At 50.5% G+C, this 26910-nt stretch overlaps 1 protein-coding gene across 2 annotated transcripts; it reads left to right on the top strand.

The window, feature by feature from the left end:
- The first annotated feature begins 7131 nt into the window (after window positions 1–7131).
- Window positions 7132–25967, top strand: RFC2 (replication factor C subunit 2). Of its 2 annotated transcripts, XM_047779889.1 has the most exons (11): window positions 7174–7333; window positions 10784–10853; window positions 14071–14112; window positions 14402–14508; window positions 17116–17217; window positions 18897–18997; window positions 21148–21305; window positions 21517–21582; window positions 22558–22638; window positions 24024–24137; window positions 25542–25967. In XM_047779889.1, exons 1-11 carry the CDS (start codon window positions 7227–7229, stop codon window positions 25650–25652), a joined length of 1059 nt encoding a protein of 352 aa, XP_047635845.1. In that variant the 5' UTR covers window positions 7174–7226; the 3' UTR covers window positions 25653–25967. The 2 variants fall into 2 exon arrangements, with proteins under 2 accessions (XP_047635846.1, XP_047635845.1); XM_047779890.1 differs by lacking the exon at window positions 10784–10853 and having other exon boundaries at window positions 7132–7333.
- Window positions 25968–26910: the final 943 nt, after the last annotated feature.

Genomic DNA, 26910 nt, shown 5'->3' with positions numbered 1-26910 from the left:
AATGAAGGTCTTTTATACATATGCGCATACGTACATATGTGTGTGTGTTGGGTTTTTTAATTTTATGGCTACACCCAAGACACAAGGAAGTTCCCAGGCCAGGGACTGAATCCAAGCCACAGCTGTACCTGTGGCAAAGCCAGATCTGTAACCCACTGTGCTGGGCTGGGGATGAAACCTGCACCTTCGCAGTGACCAGAGCTGCCGGGAGGAGGGTACACTATGTCAGCGCTGTGGGATGCAGGACAATACCCAAAGCAGATGGCGGGTTTCTGGTGGGCCCTGAGACCACTTTTGTGTACTGAAAACTTTATCTGCAAAATTACTTGTTTTTTTTGTTTTTTTTTTAACGTAAGATTTTGTTTTTGACTGGTGAAACTGACCCTTGAAAAATCTTGTTCTTCCTCGAGCTTTCGAGGTCACTCTACAAACCCTAATTTTCCTTTTCTAACTCTAGCTAATTCTGACAGGGACTTTTAAGGGTCTTTTTAGATGAAGTATAAATTCTCTTAAACATTTTAAACTACCTTTACAAATTTAATACACTCAATTCTCTAAGTGTCTCAGTTATCTGACAAACCGAGTACTTAAGTACATCTTATAAATCTAATAGCAAACTTGCAATATGCTGAATCTCAACTTCTCTTAAATATCCTAATACTATTTATAAATTTAGGAAGATTTCACCTTAAAATCACAAGTTTAACTTAATTCAATTTTACCTTTTAAATTAGAGTCATAAATTTCCGTTAGACACTAATATGCGAAGTTCTCTTAAAATAGCAAACACAGGAGTTCTCGCTGTGGCACAACAAGATAGGTGGCATCGTAGGAGCGCTGGGACACACGTTCCATTCCCAGCCCAGCTCAGTGGGTTAAGGAGCTAGAGTTGCCGCAGCTGCAGCTTAGATCATGACTGTGGCTCTGATCTGATCCCTGGCCTGAGAACTCCATATGCCCCGGGGCAGCCAAAAAAGACAAAAAAACAAAAACAAACAAACAAACAAAAAAATGAGTAACAATTATGAGCCAGTGCTATAGAAAAATACTAATGCAAAATTCTCCCTTACTCTATCGTGTCTGTCATTCTAAAACGCCCTGGGACCATTCATTCATTCCGAAAATGTGTGTCAGTGTCTGCCAAGCACCGAGACACCGGCGACAGCAATGACTGAGATGGGGAAAATCCTTGCCATCATGAAACATTCTACGTGAGGCCACACACACACACAGTACACGCATGATACATATTTATCAGCTAGAGTTAGGTTACAGAAAAAAAAGATCAGAGAGAAATTAAGGAGATGATCCCTTAATTTCTCATCGATGATACAGAGAAAGGAAAGCGGCGGGGGGGGCGGGTACTGGTGGGAGGAGGGGACCAGGGAAGTCTGGGTGACTAGATGACACAGAACAGAGACCAGAATGAGGCAAGGAGGCAGGCGGACATCTGAGGGCATAGCACGTGCAAAGGTCCTGGGGTGTGTGTGGTGGGGTGTGCTTGGCCCTTTTTATCTAGAGCAAGGAGGGCCATGTGTCTGGAATTGACTGTATGAGAGCGAGCAGGGTGGCAGGTAGAAAGGGAGGCCAGAGAGACGGCTGCGTGGAGGTAAGACATAGATGGGGGCCCTTATAGGGCTTAGGTTTTTTTTTTTTTGTTTGTTTGTTTGTTTTTGTCTTTTTAGCTATTTCTTGGGCCACTCCCGCGGCATATGGAGGTTCCCAGGTTAGGGGTCCAATCGGAGCTGTAGCCACCGGCCTACGCCACAGCAACGCAGGGTCTGAGCTGCGTCTGCAACCTACACCACAGCTCATGGCAACGCCGGATCCTTAACCCACTGAGCAAGGGCAGGGACCGAACCCGCAACCTCATGTTTCCTAGTCGGATTCGTTAACCACTGCGCCACGACAGGAACTCCGGGCTTAGGTTTTGACTCTACCTTGACCCTGAGTATTCTGTGAGGATTTACCTGGAGACCTTCTCCAGAAAATCATCCGAATGACTCTCGTTAAATGAAAGATGCCCTTATCTAGGACTCAGTGGTTCATTTCTAGGTATCTACCTTAAAGTACCTCAGAACACCATGGAATACTCTATGGCAGAAAATGAATGCACCCACTCGGCAAGTTTTCTTGAGCACCTCCTCTGTGCCAGGCAGTGAAAAAGGACCACAACTCCACTCTCATGGAGTTTACATTCTAGAAGAGGAAACAGATCTGTATAGACAAATCCAAAAACTTTGCTGGAAGTTCCTATGTGGTCCAGTGGATTACGGATCTGGCGTTGCTACAACTGTGGCACAGGTCACAACTGTGTTGAGGGTTCGATCCCTGCCCTTGGAACTTACATATGCCACGGACATGGCCAAAAAAGTTAATTAAATAAATAAAAGGAGCAAAAGTGGTTTTTTTTTTGTTTTTGTTTTTTGTCTTTTTAGGGCCACGCCTGCAGCATACGGAAGTTCCCGACCCTAGGGGTGGAATCAGAGTTATTATAGCTGACTGTCTACACCACAGCTCACGGCAGCATCATATCCTTACCCTACTGAGCAAGGCCAGGCATCAAACCCGAATCCTAGTGGATACTAATCAAGTTCATTACCACTGAGCCATAACGGGAACTCCATGAGCAAATTTTTAATATGTCTTGGTGGTGAGTACATGAATGTTGATATAATTTTCAGTATATGTGGAATGTTTTACAATTTAAAACTTAGAGACTAAAAGATCACAACAGTAGCACACAGACTTCTGCTGGCATTTCCTTCACACACACACACACACACACACACACGCCCCTCCAGACCACTGACGCATGGCAACCAGAGCCATCGAAACGTAAACTGGGTCTGGCGGCTTTTACCCAACATCCTGGTCTCACGCGGTCTGGCCCCTGCAGGCCTCGTCTCTCTCCAACCCCCACACCCACTCATCCCAGACTGATTGGTCAGTCCCGCTGTTGTTCAGTCACTCATCCCTTCAGGACAAATGCAGCACCTACTCTGGGCAGGTGCTCTGGGCAACACAGGGAGAGGATGCTGAGCAGGACAGAGCTCCTGTTCTTAAGGAGGGTCGCTCTCGGGTGGGGGCGGCGCGGGGGGGGGTTCAAAGAATAAACAAGGCGCTAGATCCAGTTAATTGTGGGTAACACAACAAAGCAATAAACACAGTGACGGGAAAGACAGCAAAGGGAGAGAGGGAGGGTGTGAAGAGGTACCTTCCAGACAAAGCCAACAGACATTCAAAGCTCAGATGCAGCGCTCAGATCTCAGGTCTAAGGACTCCTCCCCAGAAAACCCCTTCCTGACCGCCCAGGTGGGGTGGCACCTGTGGCTGACATTCTAACAGCCAATCAGGGCTTTTCCTAACACCTCGTAATCACAATTAAGGAACTACGATTGGCTGCTTGGTGTGTCTTTCCCTCCCTACTGTGCAAGCTCCTTAAGGGCGGAAGCTGGCCCTGTTTCACACCCCAGTGCCCATGACAGTGGCTGCAGGCTCTCAATCAATATCGTTAGACAGACAGAAACCAAGAGTCGGGCTAAATGATTATTTCTACCAGCTTCCAAATCCCGCAAACCTAATCAGTACAATTCTTGAGGACAAGTGTTACTCAAATGACAAATCCTTATACTGTAGGTATATTTAGGATAAAGGCTTTTTCTCCACATAATGAGCTTTTTAATATTGAAAATGCTAATGAGAATGTTAGAAAAACACTACCGGTGATAGAAGACCGCAGTGTCTGAGGGCAAACAATTATTTCAGTGATAGGATCACCATTTTAAAAAAGAGCTAAAATTCATAAAGAAATCCTTTGGGAAACAGCAAATGAATTTTTAAAACTTTAGTGTAAACAAAGCAAACAGCCTCAAGTAGGCTCAACATCCTGGGTCAATGGAGGCTACGAGAGGGTGGAAAGCAGGAGTATATGGTCATCCTGGACTGGAAATGCCACCAAATTTCCAACCCCATGTCCTTCAATGCCATGTTAGAGGTGTCATTTTATTATTTTTTATTGCTGCTGTTGTTGTCATTATTTTGGCCTCCCCCCCCATAGCATGCAAAAGTGTCCGGGCCAAGGATCGAATCACGCCACAGCAGTGACCTGAGCCACAGCAGTGATAACAGGCCTTCAACCCACTAGGCCACCAGGGAACTCCTAAAGTGTCATTTTAACCAAGATTGTTGCCTATCCCATTTGACAAATTTGATTGAAAGCCTCTGGCTTTAGGGAAAGGCTTTTGTTTTCCATTTTCTTCTTTCTACATCTTTCCTATTTTCTCCAACTAATTGCCTTCTTGTGACAAAAGAGTCTTGGAAGAGTTCCCTGGTGGCCTAGCAGTTAAGGATCTGGCATTGTCACTTCTGTGGCACCAGTTCGATCCCTGGGCCAGGTACTTCTGTATGTCGTAGGCTTGAACAGAAAGAAAAAAAAAAAAGTCTGGGAGCTCAGGCTGGGTATGAATTTAATTTCCAGGGATTTCACACATTTGTTAGGAAAGAAGAGGAGGGTTCACGTGGACACCCCTTGCCCTTTGACCAGAGCCTGGGGTTTCCCCAATATTCCCTGGTTGCCCCATGTGGCTGCTGTGTGGCCCTAGGGGAGTGGCTGGAGCTTTTAAGAAGGAAGCTCTGTCTGGGCCCAAGTCCAGCAAACACAGAAGGCTCAGTCCAGAGAGAGGAAAAATGCCCTGATGGTGCAGTTCTGCCCCAAAGGTCACCTTCTGATTCTCCTGGCATTTAAAGCACATCAGTGAAATCAGTGTCCAGGGCCCACCAAGAGGTTGCCTTAGTTTCTAAACTGTGCATGTATGTGTGTGTGTGTGTGTGTGTGTGTGTGAGATAACTGACTATAAGAAATATTACCACATGGGAACAATCCCAAGGGGAAACCACAAAGAGACATTTCAAGAAAAGCTTTTATTTCAAGGAAATGTGTATTATCTCCTCCAGAGAAAGAAAGAACTGGTGAATAGTGATTCTAAAAATATACAGGATGGTTCTATTAGTATGAAGGGGAATGAAGAGCTAGAGCCAACTTCAAGCAGTTTTTTCTCAAATCATGTAAAAGGAGAGATGAGAAACACTGAGTTAGTTTTGAAGCTGGAGACTTGAATCATTACCATCATTAAAAGAAACTGCTTCAGAATCTTGGTCATTTGAGGTTCCTGCCCAACTGGCAATAACTTAAAAAGAATGAGGAAGCACGTGTTTTCATCCCAACTCGTAGAACACAATTGTAAACTGTGCCCACTGCCTCGAACTTGCTAGCCTGGCTGCATAAGTGGAATAAGCAACTGGCAAACATAATTCCATGCCTACTTAAATACAAGGGAAGAAACTGGGAAATCAAGGGGCAGGTACCATGTCCTCAAGGAGTTAAACAAACACTCAAGTTGGAAAAGATGAAGCAGAGAATTGACACATGAAAAACAGAGAGTTCCCTGGTGGCTCAGTGTGCTAAGGACCTGGCAGCATTGTCACTGCTGTGGCTCTGGTTACTGCTGTGGCACAGGTTCAATCCCTGGCACAGGAACTTCTGCATGCCACAGGAATGGCCAAAAAGAAAAGGAAAAAAATGAAGAGAACAGCGATATTACCTTCCCCAATAAATTTCTATAATGGGCAGGGTTTCTTGAGGGGTTGGAAAAAAAGAGAAAATAGGAGTTCCTGTTGTGGCTCAGTGGGTTAAGGGCCCAACATTGTCTGTGTGAGGAAGCAGGTCTGATCCCTAGCTTAGCTCAGTGGGTTAAGGATTTGGCATTGCTGTAAGCTGTGGCATGGGCTGCAGATGGAGCTCAGGCCTCATGTTACTTTGGCTGTGGCAGAGGCCCCAGATGCACTGTGATTTAACCCCTGGCCCAGGAATTTCCATATGCTGCAGGTGCAGCCCTAAAACGAAAACAATCACCTTTGCAGCCTAGATTCTGGAGCCCATATTTATTTGAATGACTAATCAACCTCCTGGAAGACAAGGTCTTCTCCCTGTAATAGATACATATTTTAACTGATGATGGAAGGAAAACAGCCAGGGGACTTTAATCAGTTCTCTGGTGAAAGCAACCCAGTTCCTCACAGCTGACCCAAGCTGTTCATTACAGAGCACCAGGTTGTTGCGTTAAGCAAGGACAGGATGGAGGTCTCAATCCTTACCTTCAATTCATACATTAAAGACAGATTTATCCCAAAATTATGATGCAGTATGCTAAGTGCAACAAAACAGAATTTTATGACTACTGTTTTGACTACATGGTGGGGGAAGGAATCCTGGCTCCACCACTTACAACGCAAATAACACTGGACAAATTAGTCATTCTCAGGACTGTTTCTTCAACTGTAAAACGACGATAATGAGTATCCACCTCTGGACTAGTACATAGCACAGGAAAGAAAATATAGTCATTATTCATTTTAAATTATTTGTTATTATTATGACAAGTAGGCTACGGGAGGAAAGATTAGTTCTACAGGTAGAAAACCAGCCCAAAAGAATGCACAAAGCACTTGTGAACACGCGCTACCTATTTTTCTGTTATGAAAGTGAGTCACATCTTACAGAGGGGCAGTTTCTTCTTCTGCAAAACGAGAGGAATTCCCATGTTGCAGCATTCTGAGAATTTCCTGATAATGAACATTAAGTTCCAGGGTGCAGGAGCCCATCCAAAGGAGGGGGGAGGGGGGGTTGGGGGGGACGGCCATTCTGAGCAATCGGAAAAGCTAGGCAAGGCAAGTTCTAGAGGTCAGTTCAGGCCTCTGCCTCCCAGGACATCAGCCCCTGTCCATGTGCGCCGACGGTTCCTGCATTTGGGCGGAACGTCCCATGTCCACCGGCCCCGGATCCGCCCCGCACCAGACAGGATGCTCCTACTCCGCCAGGCCTGCCAGGCGTGCGGGTCCCGACGGGCCGCGCAGAGATAGCCTCCCAGACAAATCACACAAAGACAAAAACCAACGAACTTCCCTTCCTGAAGCAAGCAGCCTTCTCAGAAGGCGTTGCGGTCGGTCTCTCCTTCCTCTCACTCCGCAGGCGCGACGCCAGGTCTCCCATAGCAACTGCGGCCTCTAGCAACAGGCGCCCAGGCCGAGATAGCGCCCTCTGCGCAGGCGCAAAAGGCGCGGAGAGAAGCTTCCGCTCGCGCCCAGCGTCCCTCAGGAACAGGGGCGGAACCTGCGTGTGGCGTCGTGGGGCGGGGCCTCGGGCGGCGGGAAGAGGCCGCGGGAGAATGGACGTGGGGGACTCCGGCGGTGGCGCAGACGAATGCGGGGCCCAGGATCCTGCCCCGGCCCCCAGCAAGGCCCCGGGCAGCGCTGGCCACTACGAACTGCCGTGGTGAGGCCCCAGGCCATCAATGACGGGTCGTCTGGGCGTGTAGGTGGGCGCGTGGCGGGGCCCTGGTCCCAGGGTAGCCCAGGGGCGGGAGTTCATTCCAGAGGCACCTGAGAGGAGCAGGAGAGCCCCGTGGGTGTAGAGTAGATTGTTTGAAGAAGACAAGGGATGTGGCTCGCTGAGACCACTTGGAGTGGAGAGTGGCTTGTTTAAGCTCTGGAAGAGGGGTCTTGGTTAGAACGGTGCCAGTTGTGGTAAGAGCCCCCGCCCCGCCAGCATCCACTTTGCACCTGGCGTTTGCCAGCTGCGCTTCTGATGAGGCTCAGATTCTGATGAGGCGGGTTCGGAATCGGGATGGTATGCAAAAGGCACCCTCCTGGAGTTCCCGTCGTGGCGCAGCGGTTAACGAATCCGACTAGGAACCATGAGGTTGCGGGTTCGGTCCCTGAGCTTGCTCAGTGGGTTAAAGGAGGCGGCGTTTCCGTGAGCTGTGGTGTAGGTCGCAGACGCGGCTCGGATCCCGCGTTGCTGTGGCTCTGGCATAGGCCGGCGGCTACAGCTCCAATTCGACCCTAGCCTGGGAACCTCCATATGCCGCAGGAGCAAAAAGACAAAATTAATTAATTAATTAAAAAAATAAAAAGGCACCCTCCTGTTTTCCGTGGCTTGCTCTCTTTAAGTAGCAGCATCCTGGATGACTGAGAGGATATGGTTACTTGGGGAGTCACCTGCCACTGGCAGGCCCCACACCCTGAACTCTCCACTGGGTGTGGTAATGGTTTACCCCCTTTCCTCTTTGTATTCCCATCCCTCCTGCCCAGCTCTCTTCTTGCCGAGAGCAGATACCTAAATGAAAGGCAGTATAACTTACTGGAGTATCCACACCTTCGCTGTCCAGTCCCCCAGGCACTAGCCACATGAGGCTGTTGAGCATTGGGAAATGTTGCTAATCTGTGTTGAAATATGGGCTTTAAGTTGTACAATATAGACCGGATATCAAGGACTTAGTTTTAAAAAAAATCTCATTAGTAATTTTTATATTGATTACATGTTGAAAATAATATTTTGAATATATTAATTCTCTAAATTATATTATTAAAATTAATTTTACCTTTTCACCTAAGTGTGGATACCAGGTTTAAAAATTACACATGTGGTTTGCATTGTAATTTTCATGCAGAGCCCTCTTTTTTTTTGTTTTGTTTTTTTTTTACCACACCTGAGGCATATGGAAGTTCCCAAGCCAGGGACTCCAAGCCACAGCTGCTACCTATGTCACAGCTGCAGCAATGTGGGATCCTTAAACCAGTGCAGCATCTTGCCACAGCAGGAACTCCCACAACCCTCCTTTAGGTTTTTTGGGTTTTTTTTTTTTTGGCTTTTTAGGGCTGCACCTGCAGCATATGGAGGTTCCTATGCTAGGGGTCAGATCGGAGCTACAGATGCCGGTCTGCGCCACAGCAACTCTGAGCTGCGTCTGCGACCTACACTACAGCTCATGGCAATGCTGGATCCTCAACCCTCTGAGCGAGGCCAGGGATCGGACCCGCAACCTCATGGTTCATAGTCGGATTCGTTTCCCCTGCGCTGCGACGGGAACTCCACCGCAACGCTCCTTTAGATGCTTAAGATACTTCAGTATACAAAACAAAGTCTTTTGTCACAGAGCTTACATTTGATAAAGACCAAGTTAAAAAAGTAAAACAAGTAGACATATTTGACGGTGACAGGTGCCATGAAATAAATAGCTCTGGTGGTCAGGGATGGCCTCTGATGAGATGATATTTGAGTAAAGAACTGAATTCAGGGAGTCAGCCGTGTGGCCACAGGGGGAGAGAGAGCTTTCAGGCGAGGAGAGCAGCCCTGAAGGAGAAGTATGTTTGCTTTGTTCAAAGTCCAGCTCCAATTTGAGCTCTTGGCTTTCCCAGGTAGTGATCCTCCCTCGTCTGGGTTTCCACAGCCCTAGGTTTACATAAGCAGCTGAGCACTGGGGTAGGATTTGCGAAACTCTAGCTCTCCTCTAGCGGGAAAGCTGTTCAGAGGGAGAACCATGGCTTGCCCATCTCTGCTTTTTTTGTTTTGTTTCATTTTGTCTTTTTAGGGCCCTACCTGCATCATATGGAGGTTCCCAGGCTAAGGGTCGAATCCGGCCTACACCACAGCCACAGCCACGTGGGATCTGAGCTATGTCTGCGACCTACACCATGGCAACGCTGGATCCTTAACCCACTGAGTGAGGCGGGTTTGGAATTGGGATACTGGTCAGGTTCATTAACCACTGAGCCGGGATGGAAACTCCTCATCTCTGCACTTTCTGCTTTCCTCCCCTCGTGAGCGCTAACTCTTTACACGGCGCAGGGCAGCGGGAAGGGCTGAGCGTGAAGAATAAAGGAGTGGGAACAAGCACACTCTGTCTGCGGATCTTGGAGGAGAGCATGTGCTGTATTTTCTGTAGCATGTGACAAACAAGCTACTTAGCCCGCAGCTGCTTCTGGAGCAAGACCAGTCCCCAGAAGGGGTGCAAGCTAGGAGGTAACATGGGAGTCTCCTAGAGGGCGGTGGGAGTCCTGATGTTCACATCATTGCAAACCTACTCCCACTTCTCCTCTCAGAGCCCAGGAAAGTCATTTTCTCTCATAGCATAGCTTGCTTATGAATTAAAAGAGAGCAGTATTGGTCTGAAAAGGCCACGCGCCGGTCCAGTCTACACAGTGTAGTAGGATCACAGGATAGGCCTGCCGTTTCTGTCTAGCCAGCTCTGCTGGGCACCGGGCACAAGTCTGCGACAGGTACGGGCTGAGAAGGGGGCTCGGGTGCATCTGTGTCTGTCAGATCAGATGATGTCAGTGCCGTGTGCACAGGCCCTCTGTTGAGACTGTGTTGCGCACAGTGTCGCATTGCTCCAGATGGCCCTCTCTGGCTCTTCTCCAGCACCAACAGGTGTTGCTGTGCTGTGGCGGGTTTGAAGCCTTTGGCGCACGCTTCTCATGCACTTGACTTTTCAAATGGCACTTGGGGAGTTCCTGTCGTGGCTCAGTGGTTAACGAGTCCTACTAGGAACATGAGGTTGCGGGTTCGGTCCCTGGCCTCGCTCAGTGGGTAAAGGATCCAGAGTTGCCATCAGAGTTGTGGTGTAGGTCGCAGACGAGGCTCAGATCCCGCGTTGCTGTGGCTGTGGTGTAGGCCGGGGGCTACAGCTCTAATTAGACCCCTAGCCTGGGAACCTCCATATGCCGTGGAGTGGGTACGGCCCTAGAAAAGACAAAAAGACCAAAAAAAAAAAAAAAAAGGCACTTGGGAACCTCTTTGAGTGTAAAACCTGCAATCATTTGGTATATTTTTACTGAAGGTACCTCATCTTCTGATGGAGCTCTCAGGATTGCTTTTTGTGCTGTCTTTTGGGTTGTGTGAGAATAGCCATGTCCACATCTGTATGCCTTTTCTTAAAAACAGGGTTGAAAAATACAGACCAGTAAAGTTGAATGAAATTGTTGGGAATGAAGACACCGTGAGCAGGCTGGAGGTGAGTGAGTTTTTAAAAGATGATCTTACAGGAGTTCCCCTCATGGTGCAGTGGTTAATGAATCGGACTAGGAACCATGAGGTTACGGGTTCGATCCCTGGCCTTGCTCAGTGGGTTAAGGATCCGGCGTTGCTGTGAGCTGTGGTGTAGGTCTCAGATGTGGCTTGGATCCTACATTGCTGTGGCTGTGGCATAGGCTGGCGGCTACAGCTCCGATTGGATCCCTGGCCTGGAAACCTCCATATGCTGAGGGTGCGGCCCTAGAAAAGACAAAAGAAGTAAAAAATAAAAATAAAAGATGATCTTACATCTCATTATGGTGGTTTTGATACGCTCGAGGCATTAGAGGAAAACAGCCAAGGTGGCAACGTAGGGGCAAGCCACAAATCAGGGATTAAGGGGGAGTTCCTGTTGTGGCTCAGTGGGTTAAGAACCCCACATAGTGTTTGTGAGGATGTGGGTTCCATCCCTGGCCTCATCGGTGGGTTAAAGATCTGGCATCACCACAAGCTGTGGTGTAAGTCCCAGATGTGGCTTGGATCCCACATGGCTGTGGCTGTGGTGTAGGCTGGCAGCTGTACCTCTGTTTTGATCCCTAGCCTGGGAACTTCCATATGCCACAGGTGTGGCCCTAAAAAGAAAAAAGAAGAATTAAGGGACTGGGAGACGTCCTGTTTGGAGAGGACTAGAAGCCGGATGTTGTGGGGCTGGCTCACTGGAGAGGCTTACCCGTTTGTTTTGTATTCTTCAAGAGCAGAAGTGGCAAACTTTGCCTGTAAAGGCTCTGAATGGATATTTTAGGCTTTGCAAACCGTGCAGAGCCTTTGTCAGGAGTTCCCGTCGTGGCGCAGTGGAAACGAATCCTACTGGGAACCCTGAGGTTGCAGGTTTGATCCCTAGCCATGCTCAGAGGGTTAAGGATCTGGCATTGCCATGAGCTGTAGTGTAGGTCACATCTAGATGCAGCTCAGATCTGACGTGGCTGTGGCTGTGGCGTAGGCTGGTGGCTACAGCTCTGATTCGATCCCTAGCCTAGAAAACTTCCATATCCCATGGACGCGGCCCTAAAAAAAAGGCAAAGTCTTTGTCAAGTATGATTTGTTTATTTTTTAAACAACACTTTAAAAATGTGAGACCCGTTCTTAGCTGGGGGGCTAATGCCAACAGGCCGCAGGGTGGATCCTCCCCATTCCCCTCACCTTCCCTGCCGCCATGGTTTGGTCACCCCTGCCAGAAGGGAATAAGTGACAGGGCAGCAGACTTCAGGATGACATGAACCAGGGGCTGGCGGAAATGTTCAGCAGTGGAACAGGCTTTGAATTCCTAGCCCTGGAGATCTTTTGGTGGAATCCACAAGCCCAGCTGTTTGAGACATGAGAGGGGTGGTCTCTGCAGTCATTGGGGCTTGGACCTCAATAGCTACCAAGGTATTTATTTATTTTACAAATGTATTCATTCTATGAATGTTTGAGTATCTCTTCTGGGCCACATATGGTGCGGTGTTAGGAGCTGTGGATATAATGGTAAACAGAATAGACCTGATTCCAGCTCTGGAATCAGGTGGAATTTGCCCCGGTTACACCGTGGAATTTACGGTGTAACCGGAGCAGTGGTTAAGTCAGCAGGCGGTGTGATAAGCACTCTGCAGGAGGAGGAGCAGGGCCTGTGGGGGTGACGAGGCGAGTTCAGGGAAGAGTTAACCTGCTTGCAGGATCTTAATTCCCAAGTGGAAGAAGTGATGGGAGTGGAGCTAAGTGGGTGGGAGTCAGCCAGACTGGTGGGGGGGGGGGAGGGGAGGCAGCAGGAACAGCATGTGCAAAGGCCCAGGGGTGAATGTATGCAAAGGCCACTTGTTCTAGCTGGAAAAATGCCCTCCGACTGTCATCAGAGTAGTGCTTTTCCTGACAAAAATGGCATACAAATTGCTTGGGGATATTATGAAGTTAGAGGTTCTGATCCAGTAGTTCTGGAGTGGGGCCAGGGACTCTGCACTCTCACAAGCTCCGAGGGGGTGCCAGTGCTTCTGGTCCATGGAGCCCACTGAGTAACAGGCTGGAGAACATGTGTATGGGGGTGGGGGGATGAGGAATGAGCCGGGGAGGTGGGCAGGATCCAGGTCACGCAGGGCCTCGTGAGCCTGGTTGAAGAGTTTGGGCTTCGCGATGTGGGCAGGAAGGAGTCACACAGAGTTCCACTCAGAGCCTCCTTGCCTGCCCGCTTGTATCTCTCACAAGCATCTTATCTTAATAAATCTATTTCTTGCCTATCAAAAAAAAAGAGCCTGAGTCAGGTGAAAGTGTTTAAACCGTGTATTTAGGAGTTCTCTTGTGCCGGGGTTAAAGATCTGGTGTTGTCACTGCTGTGGCTCAGGTAGCTGCCGTGGTGAAGTTTCCATCCCTGGCCCGAGAATTTCCACCTGCTGTGGGTGTGACCAAAAACAGGGAGGGGGTGTGGTGTGTTTTGGGAAATTGGTCCTGTTTCAGGATGTGGAGTGGGTTGGAGAGAGGTAAGATTAGAGGCAACGGGACCAGCTCATGGGCCCTTGAAAGCAATGCTGACCGGAGTTTATGGGCTAAGAAAGAAAGTGGCAGTGGGCTGAAGGGAAGGAAACTCCAGATAAAGAGCAAAGAGCGCCCAGCCTTTGTAATTGAGGGGCTGTGTGGGGTGAGGGAGAAGGCCAGTCAGGGATGACCGTGATGGGAGTTTGCACTGTGGCTCAGTGGGATAAGAACCTGACTAGTATCCATGAGGATGAGAGTTCGATCCCTGGCCTCACTCAGTGTGGGTTAAAGATTTGGCTTTGCCGTGAAGGTCGCAGATGCCGTTGGGATCCCGTGTTGCTGTAGCTGTAGTGTAGGCAGCTCCGATTCAACCCCTAGCCTGGGAACTTCCATGATACTGCAAGTGTGGCCCTAAAAAGACAAAAAGAAAAAAAACAAGAATGACGGTGACCTCCAGGTTCCTGGCATGGGCTGTAGGATTGGTGGTGTTGACAGTCCGTGGAAGGGGAAATGAAGGATGGGGGCGGGGGGGGGGTGGCTCAGGTTCATGTGGGGCAGGGGAGGGGGGTCAGTTTTGAGGACGCTAAAGCGAGCAACCCAAGGAGCGTCCACATGGGACAGTCGTAGCCGCGTCACTTGCTAGGCCTGTGAGACTGGGGAGACCTGGCTGCTAAGTGTGCAGAGGAACCCGTTTTAATGAGCATTTCTTCCTTCAGGTCTTTGCACGAGAAGGGAACGTGCCCAACATCATCATTGCTGTGAGTACTCGGGCCTGGGCCAGGCCCACGTCTCTGCCGCCTCTTAAGTGCTTGCTTGTGCACCGAGCTTCCCCCTTGGAGAGGCCCGTTATCACCAGAGCCCTTGCTGTTCCTCTCGGCAAAGGGGAACCTTTCCCCCCGTTGGTGGGAAGGCCTGCGGGTCGATTGCCGTGTGCTGTGGGCTGGGGTCAGGTTGGGAGGGTTCAAGGCAGGGGTGAGCGGTAAGTCCGGAGTTGCGGTTAAGTTCATTCTGTTGGCTTGCAGCACTTAGTGGAGCTCTCATTTCTAGGGCCCACCAGGAACGGGCAAGACTACGAGCATCCTGTGTTTGGCACGAGCCCTGCTGGGCCCAGCCCTCAAGGATGCTGTTCTGGAGCTCAATGCCTCAAATGACAGGTGCGCTGGGGAGGTAGGGCGGGAGGGTAATGGCCCCTGGTTTACACTCTGAGTTGTCATGGAAACGTCCCTGTAGCACTTAGACGCTTGTCTTGCCAGCTCTGTGATTTCCTTTAATCCTTCCAACGAAAGAGAACAGGGGTTGCTGGCTTGTCGACATGCTGTCAGAAGCACTTGACTCACTGGTTTCATTTTATTTTTTTCCATTGGAGGTTTAAAAAATTATTTTTAAATTTACCATCTTTAAGGGTCCAGTTCGGTGGCTTTGGGTGGGTTCCCCTTTTGTGCAACCCATGTCCAGAACTGTTTTCATTTTCCTGAGATGAAATTCTGTGCTCACTAGACAATAGCTCCCTATTTCCACGGCCACCCTGCTCCCACCATGCAACTTTCTGTCTCTGTGAATCGACTCCTCTAGGAACCTCATGTAAGGGGCATCAGACAGGACCTGGCCTTTATGACTGGCTCATTTCATTTGCATCTTAGGTTCATTCGTGTTGTAGCACGTGTCAGAAGGTCCTTCCTTTTTCAGGCTGAGCTGTATTTACCCTGCTTTGCTCATCCATTCATGTGACCGGAAACATGGGGGTTGCTTTTATCTCTGGGCTATTAGGAGTTACGAACAGTGCTGCTGTGAACAGGGGTGTACAGAGAGCTCTTTGAGACCCTGCTTTCAGTTCTTTGGGATGTAGACTCAGAACGGAATCCCTGGAATACTTGCTAGTTCTCTGTTTAGTTTTCCGAGGACCCGCCCTACTGAGTTTCAGAGTGGCTACACCTCCTATATTCCCGATACCAGGGCTCCTTTTTCACCACATCCTCCCTGAACTGGTCATTTTGTTACTGTTGTTGTTAGTCACACCCCAATGGAGGTGAGGAGCTGTTCCCTTTTTAGATGTGGATAGTAGAGGATTACGAAATGAGAACTTGTTGGCGTTCCCGTCATGGTTCAGTGGTTAATGAATCCGACTAGGTACCATCAGGTTGCGGGTTCGGTCCCTGGCCTTGCTCAGCGGGCTAAGGATCCGGCGTTGCCATGAGCTGTGTATAGGTTGCAGACGCGGTTCGGATCCTGTGTTGCTGTGGCATAAGCCGGTGGCTACAGCTCCGATTAGACCCCTAGCCTGGGAACTTCCATATGCCGTGGGTGCAGCCCTAGAAAAGACAGAAAAAAAAAGAGAGAGAACTTGTTGAATAAAATGTCCACCGAGTCCGCCTTTGGTTGTTGCCTGAGGACGTGGTTCTTGGCACAGCAGCGTTTTCCTGGTTCTGACCATCTCTCTGTGCCTGAAACAGGTTCTGACCTGTTAAGTGCAACTAATGGTTCATAGTAAACAGGCCCACAGCCGAGCCATTTTGTGACTGCCGCTCCCAGATAGCAAATAGGAATAGCTTTGTTCTTGTCACCCTGGAATCATCAGACTCACTAGTTTTGAAAACTTTGGTGGCTGTTAATTTTGTTGAAGACAGAATGGCCCAAAATTGCAAAATATTTTCAATTTTAGATTTATTGCAATGATCAATACAGTGGCTTTTTTTCATTTCTTTTTCATCTGTTGGCATCACCTTATACACACCTGCCTTCAGCTTTGTTTTTTGTGTGTGTGTGGGCACACCCCCAGTATGCAGAAGTTTCCCAGCTAGGGATCAAACCCAGGCTGCGACAGTGACAATGATGGATTCTTAACCCACTGAGCCACTAGGGACTTCCCTGCCTGCAGCTTTTGATCATTTACAAACTGTATCCTATAAACCAGACATCATCAAGGATGAATGATTAGGGAATTCTCTTGTGGTGCAGCAGATTAAGGATCTGGTGTTGCCCTGGCTGTGGTGCAGGTCTTAACTGTGGCACAGTTTTGATTCCTGGCCTGGGATCTTCCACAGGCATGGCCAAAAAAATTAGAAAGACTTTTTCCCCCAGGAGTTCCTGTCATGGCTCAGCAGTTAACGAATCTGACTAACATCCTTGAGGACGCAGGTTCAATCCCTGGCCTTACTCAGTGGGTTAAGGATCCGGCATTGCTGTGAGCTGTGGTATAGGTTGCAGATGCAGCTTGGATCCTGAGTTGCTGTGGCTGTGGTGTAGGCCGGCAGCTACAGCTCCGATTGGACCCCTAGCCTGGGAACCTCCATATGCTGCAGGCGAGGCCCTAAAAAGCAAAAAAAAAAAGAATTTTGTTCCCCCAGTATTATATCATTCTTCTGAGTAATTCCATCATCCTTTCATTTTCTTCTTCTTTTAGTCTTTTTATAGCATAGTTGGGAATAATTGGTGAGTAGTGATGAAATAGCAAATGTTTCAAGATACAGGAAGTGTAAGATTATAAACGGGTTCAGTGGACCCTTAGGATAATTGCAAGATAAAATCAATTTCACTCTATTTTTCCAAAATAAGTACATTTTTTTTTTCTGTGTTCTTCTGAAGACCTCCCAGAAGGAATAAAACTGTTGAAATGTCAGTCCTTATAAATAGTTAGAATGGCCCAGAAAGAAACTTGAAAACTAAAATTGGGTCTCTGGTGGTGTTGTGAGGGTTCAGAGTCCTCCATGAAGGTGAAAATTGGTCTCAGAAGGTGATGGTAACACGGTGACTCACTGTTTCAGGGGGATTGACGTGGTGAGGAACAAAATCAAAATGTTTGCCCAGCAGAAGGTCACCCTTCCCAAAGGGCGACACAAGATCATCATCCTGGATGAAGCGGACAGGTAGAGTGCTTTGCCGAGGACTTTTTACCTCGATTTCTAAATCTCTTATCTGCTTTTTTTGTTTTTGCTTTTGTCTTTTTAGGGCCTCACCATAGCATACAGAAGTTCCCAGGCTAGGGGTCCAATTGGAGCTGCAGCTGCCAGCCTACACCACAGCCACTGCAATGCAGGATCTGAGCTGTGTCTGCGACCCACACCACAGCTCACGGCAACGCCAGATCCTTAACCCACTGATCGAGGCCAGGGATCGAACCTGCAACTCATGGTTCTTAGTTGGATTCGTTAACCACTGCGCCACGACGGGAACTCCCTTGTCTTTTTTTTTTTTTTTGCAGTATGCATTTTCACATAGTTGATATAATAATTATAATTTTGCATCCTGGTTTTTCCTTTTGACATGAAAAGCAGAAGTTAAATGTTATTATAATCTTGCTGTGAACATCGAGTCTTTGTTTTTGTTTTTGTTTTTGTTTTTTTAATAGCCACACCCATTGCATATGGAAGTTCCTGGACCAGAGATCAAATCCAAGCTGCAGTCAGAGTTGCCATCGTGGCTCAGTGCTTAGCAAATCCGAGTAGGAACCATGAGGTTTCTTTCGGGTTCTTCCCCTGGCCTTGCTCAGTGGGTTAAGGATCCGCCATTGCCGTGAGCTGTGGTGTAGGTCCCATTCATGGCTGGGATCCCGAGTTGCTGTGGCTCTGGTGTAGGCCAGTGGCTACAGCTCCGATTAGACCCCTAGTCTGGGAACCTCCATATGCCTTGGGTGTGCCCCTAGAAAAGACAACAACAAAAAAAAGTCAAGCTGCAGTTGCAGCAACCCCAGATCCTTTAACCTGCTGTGCTGGGCCAGGGACCCAGCCATCCTCCATGGTGACCTAAGCTGCTACAGTTCCACTGCACCATGGTGGAGTGGAAAAAAACTTGAACATAGTTCAAAAAACTTGAACATAGTTTTTTGGTTGGGTTTTTTTTTTTTTTCTTTTTATCTTTTCGGGGCCACACCCGCGGCATATGGAGGTTCCCAGGCTAGGGGTCCAATAGGAGCTGCAGCTGCCAGGCTACGCCACAGCAACGCCAGATCCAAGCCACGTCTGCGACCTACGCCACAGCTCACATCAACGCCAGATCTTTAACCCACTGAATGAGGCCAGGGGTCGAACCTGCATCCTCATGGATCCTAGTCCGGTTCGTTAACCACAGCACCACAACAGGAACTCCCAGAACATAGTTTTTAATTGCTGTGTTCTGTCCCATCGTGGGCACACACCATAACCATTTACTGTAACATTATTTATAGCAGTACTAGCAGCTGACATTTACCCGACACTTACACGTAAGTGTTTGCATTATGCCAGGTGCTCTGCTACACCCTTCACATGTTACTGTCTCATTTAATTGTCATGACAACCCTCTGAGGTGGGTAGTGGCATTATCTCCTTAGAGGTGATGATCCTGAGTCACAGGTAGCTTGCAGATGAAGGCGCTCTGAGGTGAGCCTGCAAGACTTCTGCTCTATGTCCCGGTGCAGCCTGCCGGTGTGAGACCTGCATGGGGGCCTAGAGACAGACTGAGCATGCTCAGCCAGAAGCACGGGCTCCCCAGGGGCTGTAGGCGGGGGTTTGTGTCCAGTGGGCTTTGGGGCCCAGCTGCGAGCTGCCCCTTGTGTTTTTCTTCTCAGCATGACTGATGGAGCCCAGCAGGCCTTGAGGAGAACCATGGAAATCTACTCCAAAACGACCCGATTTGCTCTTGCCTGTAATGCTTCGGATAAAATCATAGGTGAGGTTCAGCTCGGCATGGTTTGGGGTCCTCATGGCGCCTACATGGGGCTCTTCAGCAGCAGGAGAGAAGGGTTTTTGGAATGCCTGCTGTGGGCCAAGCACTATATAATCGCATTTTCTCTTTTAATCTTATGTAATTCTGTGCAGAGGTAGCATCAGTTCCACATGAGAGATGAAAAAAATTGGAATTCAGAGAGGTTGAGTAGTTTGCCCAAAGTCACACAGCAAACAGAAGAGCTGGGACTGGAACGCTCTTGCGTCGTAGACACACGTGCTGTTTTGGTATCCTGTGCACAGACGTGCTTGTGCACTTTCTGTGTTTTCAGAGCACTCGGCATACACTGTGTGTGCACCCTGGGCTTTGTTGTCAGCAGGGAAACTTTACACACCCGTCTTTGGGACCCGGCCTTGGTTCTTCCAGCCCCCCGCCCCCCCGCCGGCATCGGCTTCCTCACTGCTTTGAGCCCTCCCCCCGCAGTGTCTCCGCTTCCTGCCCTCTCACATCCTTCCCTTTCTGATACAGATGGCAGGCACGGTCCAGCTTTTCTCTCTGACCATTTCTCCAGCTCTCTCTGTCCTCACATCGGCCCTGCTAAACCTCTGGCCTGCGTGCGCTCAGCCATCTGGCTCCTTCTCCACCCAAACAAGCAGGGTGCCAACCGTGCTGCCACCAAAAAGTCATGGTTTCCAGGTTTGGTGGGCTCGTGTCCCCTTTCCTTCCCCACATAGTCATCATGTGTTCATGAGTCTATTCCACAATCATTTACCTGTTCTTTTGTTTTTTTTTTTTTTTTTGTCTTTTTAGGGCTGCACTCATGGCATATGGAAGTTCCCGGTCTAGGGGTCAAATTGGAGCTGCAGCTGCTGGCCTACACCACAGCCACAGCCACGTCAGATCCGACCCACGTCTGTGACCTACACCCCAGCTCACGGCAATGCCGGATCCTGCAACAGGAACTCTTAGAATTGCTTTTTGGATGTCTCACTGTCCCCGAGCCCCTGTGCCCTTTCCGTCACTCTTGCTTTTGAATGTGCTGTTCCTTCTCCCTTTGCAGCCTGGTAACCTCGTCCCTAAAGACCCAGCTCAGACCTTGCCTCCACTGAGCTGATCTCTCTCTGGCTGGGCTTCCAGAGCTGTTCCTACAGCATCTTCCGCGGTGGCCCTGTCCCATGGTGTCGTAACTTCCCCGCTGTTTCCTGTCCCAGTCACCCTGAGCTCTGAGGGCCAGGGTCTTGTCCCAGCCCTCATCCACCGCGTCCCCAGCCCCGTCCTACCACCTGGGGAGGTGACTGCAGGTTTCTTCAAGGCACATAAACTCACAGGAACATGTCCCTTGAAAGTGTGCGCGCAGAGAAGGGGCGGTCACTTCAGTGCGGAGTTACTTCAACGGGAAGAAGCTTGGGGAGATCCGCCAGGAGAGTGCAGGTCAGGTGTTCGGGAGGCCCTGGCAGGGTTAGGAGAGTGGAGGTGGGTGAGGTTCCCGGGAAATTTTGTGAAGGAGGATCAGAGGTGGACTGTACTGTGATGTCGGAGGCGGTTGAAGGTGATACCTCTGGGCGGGCAGAGGCGACAAAGTAAAACATCCTGAGGAAGGCCAGCGGGGCAGAACAGGGTCTTGGGGGGACCCCCCCCGTCCCCAGGACTTGAAGACACTTGTCGGTCTGAACCGAAGGTCAGGGACAGCTTCCAGAATTCTGCATTCGTCCGTCTGTAGTTCTCAGGGGCATCAGAGCCTCCCGTGGGACCTTAAGCCCTGAAGGTGCCCTGTTCTAGGCCGGCTGGGTTGTGACCTGCCCAGAAGGGCCAGCTGTATACACATGCAGTGATTCTGAGGTCTGGCCGGGCCGGCACTGACCCTCCTGTGGGCTGTGGCATGTGGCTCTCTCTATCTGGCGGATCTTTTCTCCTTTGGGAAGCCATGGCCAGCCAGGGTCAGCCTGGGCAGTGCTGGCTGAGGCCTCTATTGGTTGGTATTTTGAAATTTAGCCCTGATGACCAGGTCACGCTTGAGTCTCTGCCAGGTTGGGGGAGTGGTGCCAGCATGGCTGGGCCGCATGGTTCGTGCACCTGCTCCCCAGTAACTAAAGGACCAACGGGGTTACGCCAGCCTTGGCCCGGGGAGCCTGACTCTCCTCTGTCTCATCCAGAGCCCATCCAGTCCCGGTGTGCCGTCCTCCGCTACACCAAGCTGACCGACGCCCAGATTCTTGCCAGGCTGCTGAACGTCATCGAGAAGGAGAAAGTGCCGTACACGGATGACGGCCTGGAAGCCATCATCTTCACCGCCCAGGGCGACATGAGGCAGGTGCGTGCCCCCACCCCGGCTCGGCGCCCCCAGGCCGGCCACTCCCCTGGTTTAGATGGGGAGAGGGTAGTGACTGCTGCACGGAGAGGAGTGTAGCCAGACGGGACCACAGACCCAACATGTTGGTAGGGAGCCCAGCCTGAACCCCAGAAAGGGAGACGGGGAGGGCAGAGGTCGAAGGTCACCCTTGCGTGCTTCTGTTCCTCGGCAGGCCTTGAACAACTTGCAGTCTACTTTCTCGGGATTTGGCTTCATCAACAGTGAGAATGTGTTCAAGGTAAAGGCTGTGTGGGCCTCACTGTCCACGGGGCCAGTGTCGGCCTGGGGGGCGGAGCCGAGTGGGCTGCGGGGCCCGCCCCGGGGGAGGGGCTCAGGGAGCTACTCTGCCCCGCCCCCCGGGGAGTGGGAGGGACTTAGCCGAGGGATGTGCCCCCGCCGCTGCAGCAGGCCCGGTGCCCTCTGTCCTCTTGGGTCCTCATGACCTCCCTCCACGCAGGTGTTCTTAATATTTTACGGCAGAGGAAACTGGCCTCGAGATCACGCTAAGGCTGGGGCCCACCCAGGACAAAGCTAGTTTCTATTCCAGGAGGGAGATTGCCCCCCAAACCTCCCAGTTCTTAAATGGAGTCTCAGAACCCACTGGGTGAGTGATACTCCCAGTGCTCTAAGCAACTCACGACTTTAAAGCTGCTCCTGGAGTTCCCGTCATGGCACAGTGGTTAACGATTCCGACTAGGAACCATGAGGTTGCGGGTTCGGTCCCTGCCCTTGCTCAGTGGGTTAAGGATCTGGCGTTGCCGTGAGCTGTGGTGTAGGTTGCAGATGCGGCTCGGATCCCGCGTTGCTGTGGCTGTGGTGTAGGCCGGTGGCTACAGCTCAGATTCGACCCCTAGCCTGGGAATCTCCATATGCCACGGGAGTGGCCCAAAAAATAGCAAAAAGACAAAAAAAAAAAAAAGCTGCCCCTGTGGTGTAGACTCCTCTCTGGCTCTTCCTCCATTTTGCACTTGAGAAATCTGTAATGATGCTCTCGGAGGCTTGTCCTCTCTGTAGCAGGTCTCCACCGAACTCTCTTTGGTGACAACTTGGTGTTGAGAGAGGTGTTCCCAAAACCAGTTCTCTTGGCCGGAGAACTCAAGGCAAACAGCCAGTGCAGTTGGTCACATAGGTTGCCCAGACGTGGGTCTGCCAGGGCTCGCCCTCAGATGGTCCCCCGCAGCCCCTGACCAGCCTTTCTGTTCCGTCTGGCCAGGTCTGTGACGAGCCCCACCCCTTGCTGGTGAAGGAGATGATCCAGCACTGCGTGAGCGCCAACATCGACGAGGCCTACAAGGTCGGTCCCCCTCCTCCCTGAGCAGGGCAGTGGGGGTGCTCCCTGTGCTGGGGACCTAGCTCCACTGCATTGCTTTTCGTTTTTGTCTTTTTAGGGCTGCACTTGAGGCATATGGAGGCTCCCAGGCCAGCAGTCGAATCGGAGCTGTAGCTGCCAGTCTACACCACAGCAACGGAGGATCCAAGCCGTATCTGTGACCTACACCACAGCTCACGCCAGATCCTTAACCCACTGAATGAGGCCAGGGGTTGAACCTGCATCCTCATGGATACTAGTCAGATTCGTTTCCACCGAGTCATGACGGGAACTCCTCCACTGCATTCCTAAATGAAGCTGGGCATTGGGCACGCTCTGCAGGTCAGAAAACTGACTCAGAGGCCAGACCCCATGCTCTAAATCCCACTGCTTATCTTAATATACTTGCATCCCTGGCCTGGGGAACGTCTGCACGCAGCAGGCACAGCTTAAAAAAAGATTAATAGAGCCCTCTCTCTTCCTGAAGAGCCTGGGAATGGGCACTCTGGGCCCCAGAGCCTGGTCCGGTGAGCTGATTCCAGTGGGCATTTTTGGGGTTCAGGTGATGCTCCAGTCCCTGTGGGCGGCAGTGCTGTGATCTGGGGCTGTTGGTCTGATCACAGCCCATGCCCTCCCCCTCCCGCCACCAAACTAAGCTAGGAGTTGACTGGGTTTAGAACAGGGCCAGACCTCACATGAAACCGGGGACAGGGCACTCGGCCTGAAGGAAGCCAAGCAAAGGCACAAGCAACCCCCCCCCCCCCGCCAAAGTGTCTGCTATCGGAGTTGGGCAGCTGAGGGTTGGAGCTGGGCCGGGGTTGAGAAGGCAGGAGGCAGGGACCACTGCGGTCATCACTGCAGGGCTAATCGTGCAGGGGCTGTGTGTCGTGAGGGGCCGCTGGGCGGAGCACAGCTGACACTTACACAGGTACTATAGGGGACGATTAATGGTGTGCTTTTAAGGAGTTCCCGTAGTGGCTTAGCCCTTAACAAACCCGACTAGTATCCATGAGGATGCAGGTTCGATCCCCGGCCTCACTCAGTAGGTTAAGATTCCAGCATTGCCTTGAGCTGTGGTGTAGGTCGCAGATGTGGCTCGGATCAGGCATTGCTGTGGCTGTGGTATAGGCTGGCAGCTGGAGCTCTGATTGGACCCCTAGCCTGGAAACGTCCATATGTGGCCCTAAAAAGCAAAAGCAAAAAAAGTAGTGTATTTGACGCGCCTTAGCTAAGGGTGTTAGAGTGCAGAGTAGATGATCTTGCAGTGGTTTAATCTGTTTGTGGTGTCATCTCTCTGCCTGCTGGGAAGATCCCCCAGCGTCCCTGTCCTTCACCGTGTGACACAGCCCCGTGTATTTCCTTTTGCCCAGATCCTCGCTCACCTGTGGCATCTTGGCTATTCCCCGGAAGACATCATTGGCAACATTTTTCGAGTGTGTAAAACCTTCCAGATGGCAGAATACTTGAAACTGGAGTTTATTAAGGTCAGTGAGCGACAAGCAGTGTCTCTCTCCTCAAGAATGTGGGCCACGCTGTGGTTTGCTCTGTTTTTCTGTGTTTTACTTCCAGGCGCCTGGAAGACGATCAGTAAGTGTTTAAACCAGTCTTGCCAGGCAGTGACCTGGGGTCCCTCAGAGTGACTCTCCTCATCAGAGGGGTATTTATTTGTTTTATCCTTTCTTTTTTTTTTTGGCCACACCCATGGTATGTGGAAGTTCCTGGGCCAGGGATTTAATCTGGGCCCCTGCAGTGACAATACTGCATCCTTTTTTTTTTTTTTTTTTTTTGCCATTTCTTGGGCCGCTCCAGCGGCATATGGAGGTTCCCAGGCTAGGGGTTGAATCGGAGCTGCAGCCACCGGCCTAGGCCAGAGCCACAGCAACGCGGGATCCGAGCCACGTCTGCAACCTACACCACAGCTCACGGCAACACCGGATCCTTAACCCTCTGAGCAAGGGCTGGGATCGAACCCGCAACCGCATGGTTCTTAGTCGGATTCGTTAACCACTGCGCCACGACAGGAACTCCAATACTGCATCCTTAACCCAACTGTGCCACAAGAGAATTCCAAGTCTACCCATTTTTAAATTGGATTGGGTTCTTGAGTTTTGAGTATTCCTTTTTTTTTCCTCTCTTTTTAGGACCACACCCGTGACACATGGAGGTTCCCAGGGCAAGGGGGCAAATCGAGGCCAGCCTATGCCACAGCTACACCAGATCCGAGCCATCTCTGCAACCTACATCATAGCTCACGGCAACACCGGATCCTTAACCTACTGAGTGAGGCCAGGGATCAAACCTGCAACCTCATGGTTCCTAGTCGGATTCATTTCCGCTGTGCTACGGCGGGAACTCTAGACAGGTGTTTTATATTGTCTCTTAGAGTTCCCCTTGTGGCTCAGTGGGCTAAGAATCTAATTAGTATCCATAAGGATGCAGGTTCAATCCCTCGCCTCACTCAGTAGGGTAAGGATCCAGAATTGCCATGAGCCGTGGTATAGGTCGCAGATGTGGCTCGGATCTGTTGTTGCTATGGCTGTAGTGTAGGCCGATGGTTACAGCTCTGATTTGACCCCTAGCCTGAGAACTTCCAGATGCCGCAAGTGTGGCCCTAAAAAGATTAAAAAAAAAAAAAAAAAAATCTGTAAATGTTTTCTCCCAGTCTGGCTTTTTTTGTTTTCTCTTTTTCTTTTTCTTAGCTGTACCTTTCCAAGAAATCTCAGCATCCTTTTAGGAAATAAGTTGAACCTCAGAGTTCATCATCCAGCTGGAGTTTTGAGTTCACGGCATCCATTCTGAGCAAACCATTCGCTCAAACCATTTAGGTTTTAAAAACTAAACTTCTCCCTCACTTAGTAACCTGATTTGCATTTGACTTTTTTCCTCAGGAAATCGGATACACTCATATGAAAGTAGCAGAAGGCGTGAACTCCCTTTTGCAGATGGCAGGGCTCCTGGCCAGGCTGTGTCAGAAGACAGTGGCCCCGGTGGCCAGTTAGAGCAGAGAACCAGCTGACGGGCTTGCAGGAGGAGCTTTTGCCGCTGAGAGGCCGGACTCACAGCCTTCCGATTGAGAAAAAGTATTGCGGGGGACCAGCCCTGGCGTATGGCCTCCTGGCCTTCACCTTGCTTCCAGCTAAGCCCCACTGCTCCGTGCGCGTCTCTCTCAGCCTCATGCTGTAGTGACCACGTGGAAAGGCCCCGAGACCCTCCAGGGCACAGCTCCTGATCCGTGGGTATGTTGGCATTTTACTAATAAAACTGTCCAGTTTTGCCGGCAGTAACATGGCAGTGCCAGGCTACAAGGAAAGCCACCTCCTGTCTCTCTGCATGTCCCTAGCGTCCTGCAGGTAGAAGGGTGATTTCAGTAACAGGTGCACAGGCTAACGTAAATTTTTCTAGAAGCCGAGAGGACAATTCCACAAGGTGAGGTGCGGTTTGCTATAATTTACCGACTATTCAGCGTTGCCCGGGGCTGCAAGCCCTTCAGAAGGGACTTGGCCAGAGTGGCCGAGGAGGGTGGCGCAGACAGGCCCGGGAGCACCTGCCAGGTCCCCCTGTCTGTGCAGCTGCGTGTCCTTTGTGTGAGGATTTCCTAGTGAATTTGGTATTAATTTGTAGAATTGTTTCTCTTGCCTTTGGGGGGGTGGGTGGCAGGGCAAGGTGCCGTTTTTTTCCATTTTTTAAAATTCTGAAAAAAATAGCAGACATGAAGCAGAGACTGAGAGCGTGAACTTTCACATCCTCAGCCTCTGTCTTAACAGCTTCATCAGCACGTGGCCAGCCTGTTCCTTCCGCATTCCCACTCGCGCCCTACCCCGTGCCCACATCTGCTCTGAGGCCAACCCCAGGCAGGGTTAGGCGTCCCCAGAGCACGCTGTGGAACGGCCGAGGGAAAGGCGCCAAGGGGACCGGCTGTGGGGGTTCGCCTTTTGATTGGGGGGGGAATGAAGGTCCTCCAGATGGGTGTGGGAGAGCTGTACCAACTGCCTTGGCTGCCTTTTTAGTCTTCTGCTTGCCTGGAGCCCCGGGATCCTTGTGGGGTAAGGGGATGCCGTGTGCCCGTCATGGAGGTGAGACCCCCAGCTTCCCACACTCAGGGACAGCGGGGCGACCCCTCCCCCTGGAGCCCCTCACAGCCCTGCCGCATCTGCATTCAGGCCTGAGCCGTCCTCCCCGCACTGTGAGGCCAGGCCTGCTCGGCGGGAGGGAGAACGAGGCCCAGCAGCTGAGTTCTGGGTGTCTCTCCTAATTTCC

This window comes from Phacochoerus africanus, chromosome 5 (genome assembly GCF_016906955.1).
Source record: "Phacochoerus africanus isolate WHEZ1 chromosome 5, ROS_Pafr_v1, whole genome shotgun sequence".
NCBI classification, from domain to species: domain Eukaryota; kingdom Metazoa; phylum Chordata; class Mammalia; order Artiodactyla; family Suidae; genus Phacochoerus; species Phacochoerus africanus.
This window is presented reverse-complemented; position numbering and strand designations above follow the sequence as displayed.